Here is a 16940-nt window from a genome sequence, read left to right as displayed (position 1 = left end):
TTATATGGGTAACAGCTTTACGTTACCACAGTGTCATAAACATCTCTAAGAAAATTAACACTTTCTTAATATTGTTTAATACCATGTACATGTTCAAATTTCCCCCACTTGTCTCAAAAGTATCTTTTTTCATTTGTTTTATGCACATCAGAATCCAAACCAAGTTCCACACACTGCATCTGGCTGAAATGGCTCTTTTTATCTGTAACAGCTTTCCCTCTCTTCCCATCACTCCTCTTCCGCCCCATCCCAATTAGTTGTTGAAGAATCTAGTTATTCAATAAGACTTTCCATATTCTGGATTTGGCTGATTGCTTCTTGTGGTGTAAAGCAGTATATTATAAAGTTTAATCTGGCTATGGAGTATAGAGAAGAAAGGAAAAACAGTTTAGGTCTACAACCAAAATGTTTTGGACAAGTGATACTGAAAAGCTTTTTTTAAAGAAAAAAAATCTAAGGCCAGGCACGGTGGCTCACACCTGTAATCTCAGCACTTTGTGAGTCTCAGGTGGGCTAACTGCTTGAACGCAGGAGTTCGAGACCAGCCTGGGCAACATGGTAAAACCTCATCTCTACAAAAAAAAAGTTAGCTGGGCATGGCGGTGTGCACCTGTGTTCCCAGCTACTCAAGAGGCTGAGGTGGAGGATTGCTTGAGCTCAGAAAGTTGAGGCTGCAGTGAGCTGTGATCACACCACTGTATCCAGCCTGGCTGACAGAATGAGACCCTGTCTCAAAAAACAAAACAAAAAAACAAAACAAAACAAAACAAAAAAAAAACACAAAAAACTATCAAGAGGATGCTTTCAGGCAAGCTAAGAAGGTACCAAATCAATGTATTTTAGCTCACTATTAGAATGCCGAAGTAAAACATGGATAGTATTTAATAATTATATAATATAGATGATATATTTAAGAGAAAGATAATAGTCCAGCCTGGCCAACATAGTGGAACCCTATCTCCACTAAAAATACAAAAATTAGCTGGGTGTGGTGGCTTTGTGCCTGTGAGTCTCAGCTACTGGGGGCTGAGGCAGAGAATCACTTGAACCGGGGCTGAGGTTGCGGTGAGGAGTGGAGACCATGCATTGCACTCCAGCCTGGGCGACAGAGTGAGACTCTCTCTCAAAAAAGAAGAATAAAAACAAAACAAAAGAAAGTAATAGTCACCTATGATTGGCAATACAATATAATTCACTTATTTTAGTGTGTGGCTAAAAATGATAATTTTGTTTTTTGTTGGATTTTGTTTCTCAGGGTAGAGGTATTTTTTATTTTTATTTTGATGTATTTATTTGAGACAGAGTCTTGCTCTGTCACCCAGGCTGGAGTGCAACTTCTGCCTCCCAGGTTCTCATGCCTCAGCCACCTGAGTAGCTGAGATTACAAGCAAGCACCACCACACCTGGAAAAGTTTTCACATGTTTAGTAGAGACAGGGTTTCGCCATGTTGGCCAGGCTGGTCTCGAACTCCTAGCCTCAAGTGATCCTCCCGCCTCGGCCTCCCATAGTGCTCAGTTACAGGCGTGAGCCACCATGCTCAGCCTAGAGGCATTTTTTGAAAAGTTCTCTAGATCATTTCATTATGCAGCCAGATGAAGTAGCACTGCTGTAGTACATACATTAATATGCCTTTATCAGAGTATGTTTTTAATTTGTCTCTTGTTCTTAAGTCTACAAGATCTTCAGCTCAATGTATACTTACTGTGTACAAGTTATATGGGATATCACATATTATACTAGGTATAAATAATTTTGTATCCTTGTCCTCAAGAACCCTACAGCATAGTTGAGAAAGTATGTAAATAAAAACAAAATACAGTGATATAGGTATTATAGCAATATAGGGACAAAAAGAGCCTGGTTTATTATATCTGGATATAGGGTTCAATCAGAAAAGGTTTCAGAGAGGACATGCCTTCTTAAAGAAAGGACTTATCTAAATTACTTTTGTGTCTCTAACATCTCTCACAAAAACTTGGTTAACAGCCAGTCTCAAAGTTGTTATACTCAAGACTTCAACTCTTCACTTCAGAAACCCACTTCAAGGCTACACACCAGATCACATTACATGAGAAATGCTCTACCTCTGAAATTGCTCACTCCAACAACATTCAATCGTCTGACCACAGTCTTTAATCTTTCTACACTTTTCACCACGCTTTACCTTATCAAGTCCTCCGGTCTCTTAGTGTCTCTATTTTATCTCAGTTGATCATTTTCCTTTGCTGTATTTTTGCATGTTTATATTGTTGGACTTATACAGCATTATAATTTATATACAAATGTGTTTGCTTTCTCTATTAGATCATAACTTTCCTTAGAACAGAGAACGGATTCTTTTTCTCTGTCTTTAACACCCAACATCTTTAACAGCCAGCCAGTGCCTTATCCTTAATAATTGCTCAAAGTAATAAATATTTGGTGAAGGAATAAGTAAAGTGCCCTAGTCATTTTCACCACTATACCATGAGATCTGCAAAGGCAGAAACTATATGTTATCTGTATATTCCCTATAATTAATACCAGACTGCCTCATACATATCAGCGTCTCAGGGAGTATCTGTTGAATTATAAAAGGTTGAAATGTAGTAGGGACTGCAGGCAGGGGTGTGGTTCACACCTGTAATCCCAGAACGTTAGGAGGCCGAGGCAGGAGGATCATTTGAGGTCAGGAGTTTGAGACCAGCCTGGCCAACAAGGTGAAACCCTAACTCTGCTAAAAATACAAAATTTAGCTGGGTGTGGTTGCAGATGCCTGTAATCCCAGCTACTTGGGAGGCTGAGGCTGGAGAACCACTTGGACCCAGGAGATGGAGGTTGCAGTGAGCCAAGATAGTGCCACTGTACTCCAGCCTGGGCGACAACGCGAGACTTCATCTCAAAAAAAAAATATTAGGGACTGCAGATGACATATAAAAACATGCTTTATAGCCACATGGTTATAAAGCACATGTCAAAAATGTTCATCCTAGCAGAGGCAAAACAATGCAAGAAAGAGCACTAGATAAAGGTCAGGAGGCCTGAACTTCAGTCTTGGCTTTGCAATTATGTGATCTACAAATAACTGTCATTATAAGCCTTAGTTTCCTCATTTATTTTGTTATTTTTTTAGTCTAATCTATTGGGGTTTTAAGTCTCCTCATTTATTAAAATGTGGTTTGATCAGAATGAGATTCTAGATCATTAGCTCTAACATGTGGTGCTTTTCAAACAAATTACTATAAAAGTGACACACTATAAATATTTAAAAATTGTATATGCCCTTAATTGTTTTGGTAAAAGAAAATCTACTCTTTTTTTTCTTTTTTTTTTTGAGATAGAGTCTCGCTCTGTCACCCAGGCTGGAGTGCAGTGGCGTGATCTCAGCTCACTGCAACCTCCGCCTCCTGGGTTCAAGCAATTCTCCTGTCAAGGCCTCCCGAGTAGCTGGGATTACAGAGGCCACGCCGTCATGCCTGGCTAATTTTTTGTATTTTTAGTAGAGACGGGGTTTCCCTGTGTTTCCCAGGCTGATCACGAACTCCTGAGCTCAGGCAATCCACCCGCCTCGGCCTTCCAAAGTGCTAGGATTACAGGCGTGAGCCACCACACCCAGCTCCACTCTATTTTTGTAACTGACTTTCCAGAGGCATCCACTCTCAACAGTTTCTTTTGTATCTTTAAGGCATTCTTCATACATAAGCTAATACACCGCTAAGATTCTTGATTTTGCCAACTAGACAGTCCTATAAATTCAAATGGAACCTTGCCAAAATGAAAGAAAAATTACTTTGATAGCAGAAAGAAAACTGTCTACTCAGAAAGCCAGTAGCAGAAAAAATTAAAACACACTGAAATAAGTATTTAAAACTTCATGTGGGGCCGGGTGCCATGGCTCACAATTCCAGCACTTTGGGAGGCCAAGGTGGGTGTATCACCTGAGGTCAGGAGTTTGAGACCAGCTTGACCAACATGGTGAAACCCATCTCTACTGAATACAAAAAATTAGCCAGGTGTGGTGGCGCATGCTTGTAATCTCAGCTACTTGGGAGGCTGCGGCAAGAGAATCACTGGAACCCGGGAGATGGAGGTTGCAGTCAGAGGAGATTGCACCATTGCGCTCCAGCCTGGGCAACAAACTCCATCTCAAAAAAAAAAACAAAACCTTCATGTGTCACCCCGTTTGTGTGATGTAATGTGAGTAAAAGACATATGACAAGAAACTTCAGGTGGGAAGTTTCTCTACATGAAGAAATGTGGGAGGCATGGGGGAAAGAAGCATCATACTAGTGTCACAACCACAGAAGGATGTATAAGGTCAAAAAATTCAGAGAACTGTAAATACTAAAATAGCAAACTAATTGTGAAATGTACTATGAGCTTAAGGATGGTCAACTGTAGAAAGGATGCAGTTGTTTTCTATAGTAAAGGCAGCCTAGAGGAAAACGTATATTAACATTAGGCCCTTTTCTTCACAACAGCAACCTTTGAGATCTACATCTAAATCTAATAAGGGCTTTCACATACTGAGAAGCCAAGGGTGAAATAATCATGTTTCTAAGTGGTTTCTTCTAATGGTGGGGAAAATTTATCACATGATAACAGTCATCATAGTAATTTTTTTAAATATAGAAAGAAAAAAAGATAAAAGGTAGGTCACTGAGAAAGTAGAAAGTTCCACAAGAATAGGACAAAGTGCTCTCTAATGGCCAGACTATTAATTTCCCTTTCATCTGGGTACCGGAGAATATTTAAACATTAAGTAAGGAATGTGTTATATAGAGAACCAAGCTTTTAACATCTGTAACCACGTAAACAAACATAAATTTCCCTTAGACATGTCCCCATTTTTACCCCTGTAATCCCCAATTTTATCCCTGTAGTGTAAAAGGATACCACTGTAGACTGTAAAGAATGCCTAAGGGTAACGTCAGAACCGCAGACTGGTCAAGGATCCTGTTCTGCTGGTCTCACACATTACTGAAGTAAGTCCACTTTTCCAAAGAATAAAAATACAATTCCATACCATTTAAGTCACAAATCTAACAAGATAAACTATAAATTACCTAATGATAATTACAACATTAAAAAATTAACACTGGTATAGTCTTTATCTGGTATTTTTACAACCTAAATACAAGTATGATGGATAAAAACGAAAACCACAATTTGGAATTAATTTGGAGGAAGAGGAAATGATAAATTTTTACTCTATACTGTAATTTTAATACAAAGTATGATATACTGTAAAATTTGTCAAAAAGTTGAAAACAGTAAAGTCTGAGAACCAACCTATAATATCTCCATAAAAGAGAAAATGATTAGTCAAGGATGAGTGAAATTCAGAACTGTAAACTTTAGCAAATCTACCTTGTCTCCACATATTAAAAGCACACACAGAATAAGGGAACTAAAATCATTCTGGTTTCCTGAACCCTTTAGGTTAAAAGGAACAATGTTTCCTGACACCGGAAAATGGTGAGTAAGCCTTGCTTTTCACAAGACAGTGGGTGAGGCTACGGTTTTCAAACTTGGGTGGGATATTATTTTAAGAGTCTCTAAGGGAAATTTTTATCACTAAAAGATTATATTAGTTACAAAACAGAATAAAACTAAATATATAAAGCAGTACAGGTCTCAAACTTTCAAATTTCAGAGTCCAAAAAATGTTATGATGTCCCCATTTTCTCTCTTCTCTCTCTTCCATCACCTCTTCCCAGTACATCAAATAAAACCAAGCCAGCTGACACACACAAACTGGTTTAGGAAGCTAAAGGTCTGCAGCAGTCAACATGAGCCAGGAGTGGCTTGTATGCTACCTGCTAACTGTAAAGACTCATCAGACATTCCATCTAAAGCTCAGAGAGAAGAAATTACATGGGAATCAGGCCCTAAAAGCCTTTTTAGAAGTCTTCCATTTGACAGAATAGCACATTAGATCTACCCACCATCACCCTGAGTGGGCTTAGCTACTTGCGTCAAGGTCTCCATAAAAACATAGATTTCAAAAAAGAATTTTGCAATGCACATCCGAAGTCTTGGAAGAAAGCTACTAAGATATGACCAATAACTACTCCATGTAACCGGCCTTAAAGCAGACTGAAATAGTCAATGATGGCTACAGAACACATATCCGACTCACTAAATTTTAAAATTTAGGATTCTCTGTGCTGAAAAACGATTACATTCTTTGATATTCACCCTTAATCAAAATACCCATTTCATTTCTAAGAAGACAAAAATGAGGAAGTTAAAATATACATTTGCCTTCCTTCTTGTCGTACAGCTTCCCACATGACAAATTACTACTGCAAAGAGCCACTATGTTATTACTCCAAAGAGTTCCTAAGCATCTCACAAAGAGGTGCCTTGGTTCCTGATGACTATTATAATCGTAATTATATGATTATGATCTTTCAGATCCATAGATGGTCATCTTGGATAAAGAAGCCAGTAATGAAAGTATGCTGTGGCCTGTGTTTCTACTTACCCTCGGTGACATCCTGGGGGTGAGAAGTCCGGTCACTGGGTGGATCCAGTGCAACAGTTGCCAGCGAAGTGGTGGCCCCAGACATCTCACTCATAGGCTCACTACGGCTTGTTTCAGGGACACTTTCCCGGGAGCTAAATCTTACTCGGGAACTAGATCGAGAGCTGAGGTCGGACTGGTGTCTGACAAACCTGGAATGTCATCGATCTTTGTCGGTGTCACCATGAACCGAACTGAAGCCATCTTGGTGGTGGTTTCTGGAGGATGCATTTTGTTCGTTTTAAGAACCAAAAAAGTGGGGGGAACCTCGCAAAATCTTCCTCTTACGTTAGCTACTGTTGACTGCAATAATACCAAAGATAACTTGAAAAATAACACATTTCAATAACCTTGATTCACACCACACAAAAAACCCCAACTAAGAATCCTTCTACTCAGAATTCAAGCCGACTGTCCTAGAAAGTGCATCACCAATAGGTGAATTTGTATTTTAAGAGAGAAAAAAACAAAAAACAAAAAGACAAAACAATGCCAATCTTGTGTGATTTCTTTCCTTCAGAATGAAGAGCTACCTAGCTATCCCCTCTGGTCCGGGGCTGAAGGCTCAGTGCCATGGTCTCTGGGCAGCAGAGGAAGCCTCCCTCCCCTCAGCCCCCAGGTTCCCGTCGAGGTAGTCCTTTATCTGGTGAGTGTCCCACGGTTCTAGCTGAGCGAAGTGCGTGCAGGCCAACCTTTATCAGGCGACTACAGCGTGGATCAGATTGCAAAAAGGTGTACACCCGGCCACCTGTTGTGTATCAGGTGAATACCCCACAGGTCTGGCTGAGGGGAGGTGTATGCAAAGCCACCCGGTGTTTTTGATGTCGACAATCCACTTGGGTCTGGTGGGAAAGGTGCGCATGCATGGCCGGGAAGAATAACCCACACACTACTAGAGAGAAAGGGGCGAGGCAGAGTGGGATGCAGGGGGCAGGCAGTTCCTGTCTCCGAGAGGTCGGTGGCGGTGGCGCGCCCGCTCTTCTCCTAGCAGAAATGTCCTCGGGGTCTGGGAGGAGGTTAGCGGATCAAGACACCTCGGACTGCAGCTCAGAGTCGTGGCAAGTCGTAGCTAGTCCACTGAGCTACGGTCCGCTCGCTAGGTTTCTCCTGCGTGTGACAGGACGGGCCACCCCCTTTGCCGGAGGCGCGTTCTCCCCAACCCCCGGCCCGGCGCAGGTCACCCCCTAGCCGTTCTTCCTTCGGGTCCCAGCAGAGGAGACGGCCCCGCAAGCTGGCCTGAGCAGCGGGCTGAGGGAGAAGGAGGTCGCAGGTGCGGTATCCCGGCGCCAGCTGATGCGGATGCGCGCGCAGCTGTTGTTTACTAGCCGGTAACTGTTTCGGAGCCGCGGCGCGCGCAAGGTTCGCGCTGCACGGACTGGCGCCCCCTCCCCGGCCCGACGCCAGAGCAGCAGTTACGTGACCTGGCCTTCCCCAGCCCCGGGCCCGACGGGCTGCGCCCGCGCCGCCGCAGCCCTTCCCTTCCCTCCCCGCTTCTTCCTCATTCGAGGTGAACCTTGCGAAGAGAAGCCCGGGGGTTTTTGATCCAGAAGGTGGAACCGTCCCGCGCGGGTGCCAGAAAGCCCGCCAGCCTCCGCAGCCCGCGGTGACAGAGTGCAGCACGCCTGCGCTCGCCGCGGGACACGGCCGGCGGGGCGGGGCCGAATGCGAGTGGCCAGGGGCACGACGGGAGCTGTAGTCCAGGGCGCGGCCCGACCCGCGTGAAGGGGGTAAAATCCTTTTCCTTGGTCCGGCTGTGCTGCACACTCACTCTGCATCTGAGGGGGGGGCGCTCCTCCTCACCCTCAGAACCCGAGGAGCCATTTCTTTTTCACGAGTGTCTCTGAAAACATCATTCATGATTTCTTTATAAACCAGAAACACCGCTCCTATACCTGGGAATAACCCTCATTGTAATTTTTACTTAGAGGTCTAAAATAAAGCATTTTTATGTTAAAAAAAATTAAATAAAACTATAAAAGTAGGCCGGGCGCAGTGGTTCGCGACTGTAATCCTAGCACTTTGGGAGGCTGAGGCGCGAGTATCACCTGAGGTCAGGAGTTCCAGACCAGCCTGGCCAACACGGCGAAACTCTGTCTCTACCAAAAATACAAAAATTAGCCGGGCGTGCTGGCGTGTGCCTGTAATCCCAGCTACTCCTTAGGATGAGGCAGGAGAATGCGGCTTGAACTTCGGGAAGTGAAAGAGTTGCAGTGAGCAGAGGCCACCCTGCACTGGGAACAAGAGCAAAACTTCCTCTCAAAAAAATAAACAAACAAAAATAAAACTGTAAATTAAAGTATCTTAAACACACTTGTCCTACTTTAATTTTTTTTCTTGTTCTTGTCCTTTAGTAAATGCTATGTCCACTTTCTAGTCGGACTGAAAATTCCATTGAATAATACATTTTTTATACCTGGAGAAGACATTGAGGTATTTTCTCAAATCCATTCCATGTTTTCACCACTACATTTAGTGTCGCTAGAATATTTTTTCTTAGTGTTTATTTAATGTATGCATGGAGGTGTTCCATAAATTTTGACTCATCGATGTTTCGTTTGAAAAGCTATTTCCTATAGGTGTGATCAAGACCTCTAAATTTAACAATCTCCTGGGCCCAGAAACCGGCCGCTGGCTTTGCCTGGGGTCTTTGCGCCTCACAAGTGGTTATGTGTAAGCAGCACTCCTAGCGATGGGAACTGTATTCCAGTAAGTTCTCTTTTATCAAATGACACACAGTCCAAATCCTTTCAAGGAATAAAGGATTAAAAAAGTTAAAAAGATCCTGGTAACAAAATGAAAACTTCGAATGTCAAGTGTAAACCTCCTAAAGCTTGACTCTATTTTATAAAGTCTGGGTTTCTTGATTCAGGCCCACAGCTTTCATCCATTCTCTGCAGGATCAGTTTTTTCCTCAGGCAGGCCTGCTGTTCATTCAAACTTCAAACTTTCTTTATAAAGAAACAAACACAGAATTTTTATGAAACCCAATTTCCTACCAGTGTATCTGCATTTACTTATTTTTTTTTTTTTTATTTTTTTTTGAGGCCAGTCTGGCTGTGTCACCCAGGCTGGAGTGCAGTGGCTGATCTCGGCTCACTGCAAGCTCCGCCTCCCAGGTTCAAGGCCATTCTCCTGCCTCAGCCTCCAGTAGCTGGGACTACAGAAGCCCGCCACCCGCGCCCGGCTAGTTTTGTATTATTTTAGTAGAGGCGGGGTTTCACCATGTTAGCAGGATGGTCACCGATCTCTGATGACCTCGTGATCCGCCCGCCTCGGCCTCCCAAAGTGCTGGGATTACAGGCTTGAGCCACCGCGCCCGGCCCTGCATTTACTTATGTATACCACCTAATTCCAATATACTATCCCTGTTAAGACTTTTGTTTCTGAGCACTAATCAAGCCCTATAAATTTATGTCTCAGACGTTAATACCCCAGGGATCTCTTTTTTATTTCCTCAGGGAGACACAGCCTCTGGTGCAAAATGAAGGCTCATTCCTCAGGGGATCTCTTATGGAAAAAGTCCTTGGTATATATTCATGCCAGTTTGCTTTTTCTCCTCTATATTAGGAATATTTCCAGGTTAAAGCTTTTCAGTCTACACAGGTGGTAGCATGGAGCAATGCTAATTCTTTTTTTTTTTTTTGTCTTTTTTGTAAGATACAGGCAGAACTGCAGCCAACATTAAAAAACTGGTAAGCAAAATCCACTTACCGACTTTGGTGCTTAAACATTTCTCCAATCATTATCCCCTTAATTGGATAAGATAACTTTTAAAAATCTTTCAGATCCAATGTTTTACCCAATTCTGTAAGTGAACAAGCTAAACAATAAAATTGCTTGACAGGAAACAAGTATCCCATTTCAGAATTTCTGTTAACTCTTTAAAATCCTTCAGATCCAACGTTAAGAACCCTGCAAGTAAGTGAACAGGCTAAGAAATAAAATTGCTTAACAGGAAACAAGTATCTCATTTCATCATTCCTGTATGCTTCAGTAATTTATTTGAAAATAATCTGTCTTCTATTAATTATGACCCCAGTGGAGAGATTTTTTTTTCTTTTCAGCAATCCACAAGTATCCTGAACTTTTCTGCTGGGATGGTCAAATAACAAGATCCAAGACAAAGTCTGGCCGGGCACTGTGGCTCACACCTGTAATCCTAGCACTTTGGGAGGCCAAGGCAGGAGGACAGCTTGAGCCCAGGAACGCAACACCAGCTTGGGCAACATAGTGAGACCTCGCCTCTATAAAAAATTAAAAAATGGAGTGGATTGCTTGAGCCAGGGAGATAGAGGCTGCAATGAGTCGTGATCACGTCACTGCACTCCTGCCTGGACCACAGGAGTGAGACCCTGACTCAAAAAAAAAAAAAAACCAAAACAGTCTTTCCAGGGCATGTCTTCATAAATCACATCTGTCTGTGCTAATTTAAGTTATATCTGTTTCTGGAATCTAGAATTTTTGATATCACAGAAAATAAAGATTGCAGAATTAAAATACAGACTCCACAAAACAATTTTAAAATCCATAGCACTAGGCCAGCCAAGGTGGCTCATGCCTGTAATCCCAGCACTTTGGGAGGCTGAGGCAGGAGAATTGCTTGAACCTGGGAGACGGAGGTTGTAGTCAGCCACCACTGCACTCCAGCCTGGACAACAGAGTGAGACTCTGTCTTAAAAAAAAAAAAAAGCCCACCACTAAATCAATGAGTTCAAAGATAAGTTAATAAGGAGAAAAATCAGACTAAACAGGTTAAGTAACTTTCTCAAAGTTATACAAAAAGGAAATATTGGTCTTCTTTCAATTCACTGCCTTCTCTCTATAATATACCTATTACTGTTTCAAGTACTCTTCCATTTTTAATCAAAATGTTATTTCAAGGGATGAGAAATTACGTGACAACAGGGGTATTTTTCAGTGAATGCTGACAGCTGTGAAAGTCTTAATCTTTCTTCCCCAATACCCTCCTACCACTAACAGCACATGACCACTCTTGCTACAGGACTGAAGTTTTTCTTCCAAGTGGTATTGTTGCAACTCTCTGGGGTACTCTCGTCCATCATCTCCCTCCCTTTAAAACAATACTACCAATCCTTTCCTCCAACAACACAAAATAAGAGCTTTTCAAATCATTTTATCTTTAATAATCTTGTAGTAACTTAAAATACGAAAAAAAAAGTCAAACGTGTTCCCTTTATGGGTGATGCCACCATGACTGCCTCACACAAGCATGCTCAATCACCAGGATGAGACTGGATGCCACAGAGTATGGCTGGCAAAAAGGCATCAGGGCTCACAGACTGAGGAGTTTGGTTACGGAGTCTCCGAGGGGTAACAGGCCGCAGAAGAGACATCAGTTTAAGGGACCTTCAGAGGACAGGGCGCGGTTGCTGGGTCATGAGCACCTTGAAGCGTTTCTTGATGGTAATTCGGTGTCGAGAGTATTTGTCATCTGGGGAGAACCGAGCAGGATGGGCTGAGCAGGTCTGTTGTCCCATCGGGTCAAATTTCTGCTCCAGGAATAGAGAATGTATGTCAGTACAGGAGTGATGAAATGGGGTGGGGACAGCGCGAAAAAGGGCAAACATGAAAACAGAAGATGCAATGATCAGCTCAAAAAGTTGTACAAATAAATAGAGAAATACAAAACTTAAAAAGGCTGGGCGCGGTGGCTCACGCCTGTAATCCCAGCACTTTGGGAGGCCGAGGCAGGAGGATGGCTTGAGGTCAGAAGTTTGAGACCAGCCTGGGCAATATGGCGAAACCTCGTCTCTACAACAAACAAACAAAACCAACCAACCAAACAAAAAAACCCTAAACCAAAACTTAGCCAGGTGTGGTGGCGCACGCCTGTAGTCCCAGCTACCCGGGAGGCTGAGGCAGGAAGATTGTTTGAGCCCAGGAGGCGGAGGTTGCAGTGAGCCGAGGCACTACAGCCTAGGCAACAAAGCGAGTCCCTGTCTTAAAAAAAAAAAGAAAAGAAAGAAAAGTGAGTGCAATGGCGCTATCCGGGTTTACTGCAAGCTCCGCCTCCCGGGTTTAAGCGATTCTCCTGTCTCAGCCTCCCAGGTAGCTGGGAAAACAGGCGCACGCCGCCACGCCCGGCTAATTTTTTGTATTTTAGTAGAAACGTAGTTTCACCGTGTTGCCCAGAATAGTCTCTAACTCCTGAGCTAAGGTAATCCACACGCCTCGGCCTCCCAAAGTGCTAGGATTACAGGCGTGAGCCACTGCGCCCGGCCAATTTTTTTTTTTTTAATTAAAAAATTCGTCGCGCGCTCCCGGTTCTCCCCCACCTCGGTTCTGGACTTTCTGGTTCCCTGCACCCAGCTAGGTAACTCCGTGTATGGCCTCACCCACTCCTCCCATCTACATTTCTCGCCATGCCTATTTACAACCTGTTTTCTCTCCTCACCTTCAGCGTATAGACCCGATCTCCCTCCTCGTTGAGGTAATACTGGAGAAACATGACTGCTCGTAAGCCAGAGGTCCCAATTCGCTCCGCCGCTCCGTCTGCAGGGGTCCGCCAGACCGCGTCACGTGTTTGTCAATTTCCTTCCTGCATAGCCGGAAGTCTCTCTCCTGGCACGTCGGCAAATGTAGTCAATTTTTGCCTTATTTTCAGCTAGCCAGAAGGGGGCGCACGAGGGCAGGGCTTGGCTTGGGGGGCCACACTTGCAACTTTGCAGGCTGAAACACGTGGAGTGTGCCTACTGTGTGCTAGGTACACGGCGCTAGAGGGGGGTAGGGATGGATGTGGATAGAACATTGACGTATAGAAGCTTGTCTTTATCTCAAGATACACACCCATTTCAGGAGCAGTGAGTTTCCAGTGCCTGAAGAAACAAGGGCTCCAGGATTCAGAGCCCCTTTGCCCTAGGGAAGAAGGAAGAGGTTTTCTTCCCTCCCCTCTTTAATATCCAGTTTCCCTGCTCCATTTCAAAGCGTTGGCGGTAAAGAATGCATGTTGAGTATCAATATTCCGTAAAGCGAAAATAGCGTAAAGTTATTTTATGAAACTGGTGAAGTATGTTTCAGCGGTCGAACCAAGATTTAAACTTAGGTCCCTACCGCAAATTCAGCGCTCTTTCTTATAGTGGTGAGTAGCTAATAATAGCGTAATAAAGTGCACCTTCTAGGAGATTTTACAATTTTTTAAAGAATATAGAAGTTCTCCTTATTCGTTTAAAGAAATGAAAATGAGAACCAAAATATCATTGCAAAGATCATCATTACGCCTTATTTATAATGACAAAAGCGTTGGCATATATGTTGTGTAACCAGAAAAACCTGCAAGGTTTTTTTTTTTTTAAGAATATGGTTTGGCCGGGCGCGGTGGCTCACGCCTGTAATCCCAACACTTTGGGAGGCTGAGGCGGGCGGATCACAAGGTCAAGAGTTCGAGACCAGCCTGGCCAAACTGGCGAAACCCCCGTCTCTACTAAAAATACAGAAAAAATTAGCCGAGTGTGGTGGTGGGCGCCTGTAGTCCCAGCCACTTCAGAGGCTGAGGCAGGATAATCACTTGAGCCTGGGAGGCAGAGGTTGCAGTGAGCTGAGATAGCGCCACTGCACACCAGCCTGGGTGACAGAGTGGCACTCCGTCTGAAAAAAAGAATATGGTTTGTGACCGGGTGCGGTAGCTCAGGACTGTAATCCCAGCACTTTGAGAGGCCGAGACAGGTGGATCACAAGGTCAGGAGTTCAAGACCAGCCTGGCCAATATGGTGAAACCCCGTCTTTACTAATAAAAATACAAAAATTAGCGGGACGTGCTGGCGGTCACCTGTAGTCCCAGCTACTCGGGAGGCTGAGGCAGGAGAATCACTTGAACCCGGGAGGCGGAGGTTGCAGTGAGCTGAGATCACGCCACTGGTCTCCAGCTTGGGTGACAGAGCAAGAGACCCTGTCCCAAAAAAAAAAAAAAAGATATGGTTTGTATTTACTTGTAGTTGCATAAAAAATCTCTGCAAGTATTCACAAGAAACAGATGATACTGGTTTCCTCTGGGATAGAGAACCTAGTTACAGGAGAAAGGGGTAAGGGGTGGGAGGCAGACTTATTGCTATGTATTTTATTTTGTAGTTTGATTTTTGAACCTTGCTAATGTATTACCTGTTAAAAATTTTTTAAAGGCCGGGCGCGGTGGCTCATACCTCTAATCCCAGCACTTTGGGAGGCCGAGGTGGGCGGATCATGAGGTCAGGAGATGGAGACCATCCTGGCTAACACAGTGAAATCCCGTCTCTACTAAAAATAGAAAAATTAGCCGGGTGTGGTGGCGGGCGCCTGTAGTCCCAGCTACTCGGGAGGCTGAGGCAGGAGAATGGTGTGAACCTGGGAGGCAGAGCTTGCAGTGAGCGGAGATCATGCCACTGCACTCCAACCTGGGTGACAAAGCAAGACTCTGTCTCAAAAAAAAAAAAAAAAGTATATCTAAGTAGTTAATTTTGTTAGAAAGGAAAAGGATGATTTCAGCCTTCAGGTCTTATTAATGAAAGAGTCTTTAGAAAAGAGAAAAGATATCTCAGAGAAAGCAAGAAAGATGCCATGAACCCCAGGGAAGGTCTTTTGGGGGAAATCCACGTTTGGATGAAGCTGTGGCTGTAGAGGATGGTCTGGGAATTACTGGCCTGAAATAGTCACCAGGAATCTTAGCAGATACATTTTATTTTTAAAATTTAAACCAAAATAATTTAACAAAACGAAGGACTTTCTACTCTTGAGGTTTTAAACTGCATGGCAGCTTTTTTATTTAGTGAGGCTTTTCAGCAAAGGGTAAGGCTTCTGTGGAGTACAGAGCCCATGCTAGTAGATTGGACAGCTTTCCAAGGAAATGATGTGCACACAGCAATCGAGCACCTTGGATCATCTGACAATTCTAATTTTAGACTTTAGTTCTCTTGATCCTTAAGTATACAGACCAATGTGGTCTGAATTTAGTTCGGAAAATATAGCCATCATTGGATTAACTCAGGGGTCTACCATCAACCTGCTGTTAATAGGAAGTCAGTTACAGAACTGGCTGGGATGGAAGGACACAAAATGAGATATGTTGGTGAAGAATTGAAGTATAGGGAACCAAACGCAAAACTGTAATGTGTTGGGAATCTGAAAGAGAATTTACAAATAGCCCTAAAGGGCGAACATCAGTTGTGTTGCCAAACTGTAGTTTGAAGGGAATTCCTGGTTTTTGCGTAGTTACTAGAACCCTTCATGGACTAGCTCTCCCCACCCTCACCCCACTTTTCCCTCTCCCCTCCCCCACAGCAGACTGCCTTGAGTTCCATATTCTAGTTCTGTTTGATCTGATCTTTACCTTCCCTTCCTTGGATCCCTGTGCACCTACTTGGAGCCAGGTTACTCTGGGTCCTGGACCTGACTGCCTCATTCTGGAGGCTTCCAGACAGCCACGGTTAGTGCCCAAAGCTGAGAGGATGGCTTCAGATGGAGGTAAGTCTTTAGGTGGTGAGGAGGATTTCTGGTACCTGCTCGTATCCTTTGAGACAAGCTCTTTGGGCTGACCTAAAGGAATGTGAGGTGCTACACCCCATCAAAGGTATCCCACTTGGGGAGGCTAGAGAAGGAGATTGTACCATTAAGACTAGGGGCCCAGGAAGGAAGAGGACCTCCTTAAGGGCAGATCAAGGTGTCTCCGAGGACACATGCTGAGTATAGAGAATGGATGGCAATTAGTAACTTGATTCTCTTGAACAGGGGGCACGTCAGCGTGTGTTTTTGTGGTGTGAGAGGGGATCAGAGGTATGTGTCTTAGGACTGGCACTGAGAGGTTTCAAGGGGGAATGCCCAAGTTCATCTGTCTCTTTCAGGCAACTGGAGCCTGTTCTAGGATTTTGCCATGCTTGAGCTTATGAGGGGAAGGGGATGTGGAGGATGGAGGATGGGAGGGTAAGGTGGGAAGGACCTTAGCGGGAAAAGATAATCTGTAGTTATCTGTTGCAGAGAAATGCCTTCCTGAAAATTAGGCTGGAATGTATTATAAACTGCCTCTACTCTGGCCGGGCACGGTGGCTCATGCCTGTAATCCCAGCACTTTGGGAGGCCGAGGCGGGCGGATCACCTGAGGTCAGGAGTTCAAGACCAGCCTGACCAACATGGAGAAACCCCATCTCTACTAAAAACTAAAAAGCCTGGGTGGTGGCTGTGCCTGTAATCTCAGCTACTCGGGAGGCTGAGGCAGGAGAATCCCGTGAACCTGAGAGGCAGAGGTTGTGGTGAGCCAAGATTGTGTCATTGCACTCCAGCCTAGGCAACAAGAGTGAAACTCGGTCTCAAAAAAAAAAAAAAAAAGGAAAAATCCTGCCTCTGCTCAGAGCCTCCGCAGCGGGGCTGAGCCTCACGGCTCCTTCCAGCCCTAGAGGTGAAAGCCGGCACGGGTTCAGGAAGCAGTTTAGCAATGCAGCCAGCACT

General features: G+C 44.0%; 2 protein-coding genes across 2 annotated transcripts in view; both read right to left on the bottom strand.

Annotated features, from left to right (window-relative positions):
* SLC12A6 (solute carrier family 12 member 6) overlaps positions 1-6740 on the bottom strand; it is a 147678-nt gene extending 140938 nt beyond the window's left edge. Inside the window, 2 exon segments of the mRNA XM_009209868.3 lie at positions 6471-6641; positions 6644-6740. Coding sequence (XP_009208132.2) covers positions 6471-6641; positions 6644-6740 — 268 coding nt within the window.
* Positions 6741-11627: 4887 nt separating this feature from the next.
* NOP10 (NOP10 ribonucleoprotein) lies at positions 11628-13081 on the bottom strand. Its single transcript, XM_003900731.4, has 2 exons — positions 12925-13081; positions 11628-12019 (listed from the first exon to the last, which is right to left on the bottom strand). Exons 1-2 carry the CDS (start codon positions 12976-12978, stop codon positions 11879-11881), a joined length of 195 nt encoding a protein of 64 aa, XP_003900780.1. The 5' UTR covers positions 12979-13081; the 3' UTR covers positions 11628-11878.
* Positions 13082-16940: the final 3859 nt, after the last annotated feature.

The sequence above is a fragment of the Papio anubis genome, chromosome 7 (genome assembly GCF_008728515.1).
Source record: "Papio anubis isolate 15944 chromosome 7, Panubis1.0, whole genome shotgun sequence".
Taxonomy (NCBI): domain Eukaryota; kingdom Metazoa; phylum Chordata; class Mammalia; order Primates; family Cercopithecidae; genus Papio; species Papio anubis.
The sequence above is the reverse complement of the archived record's forward strand: the minus strand, read 5'-3'. Positions and strand labels throughout refer to the sequence as shown.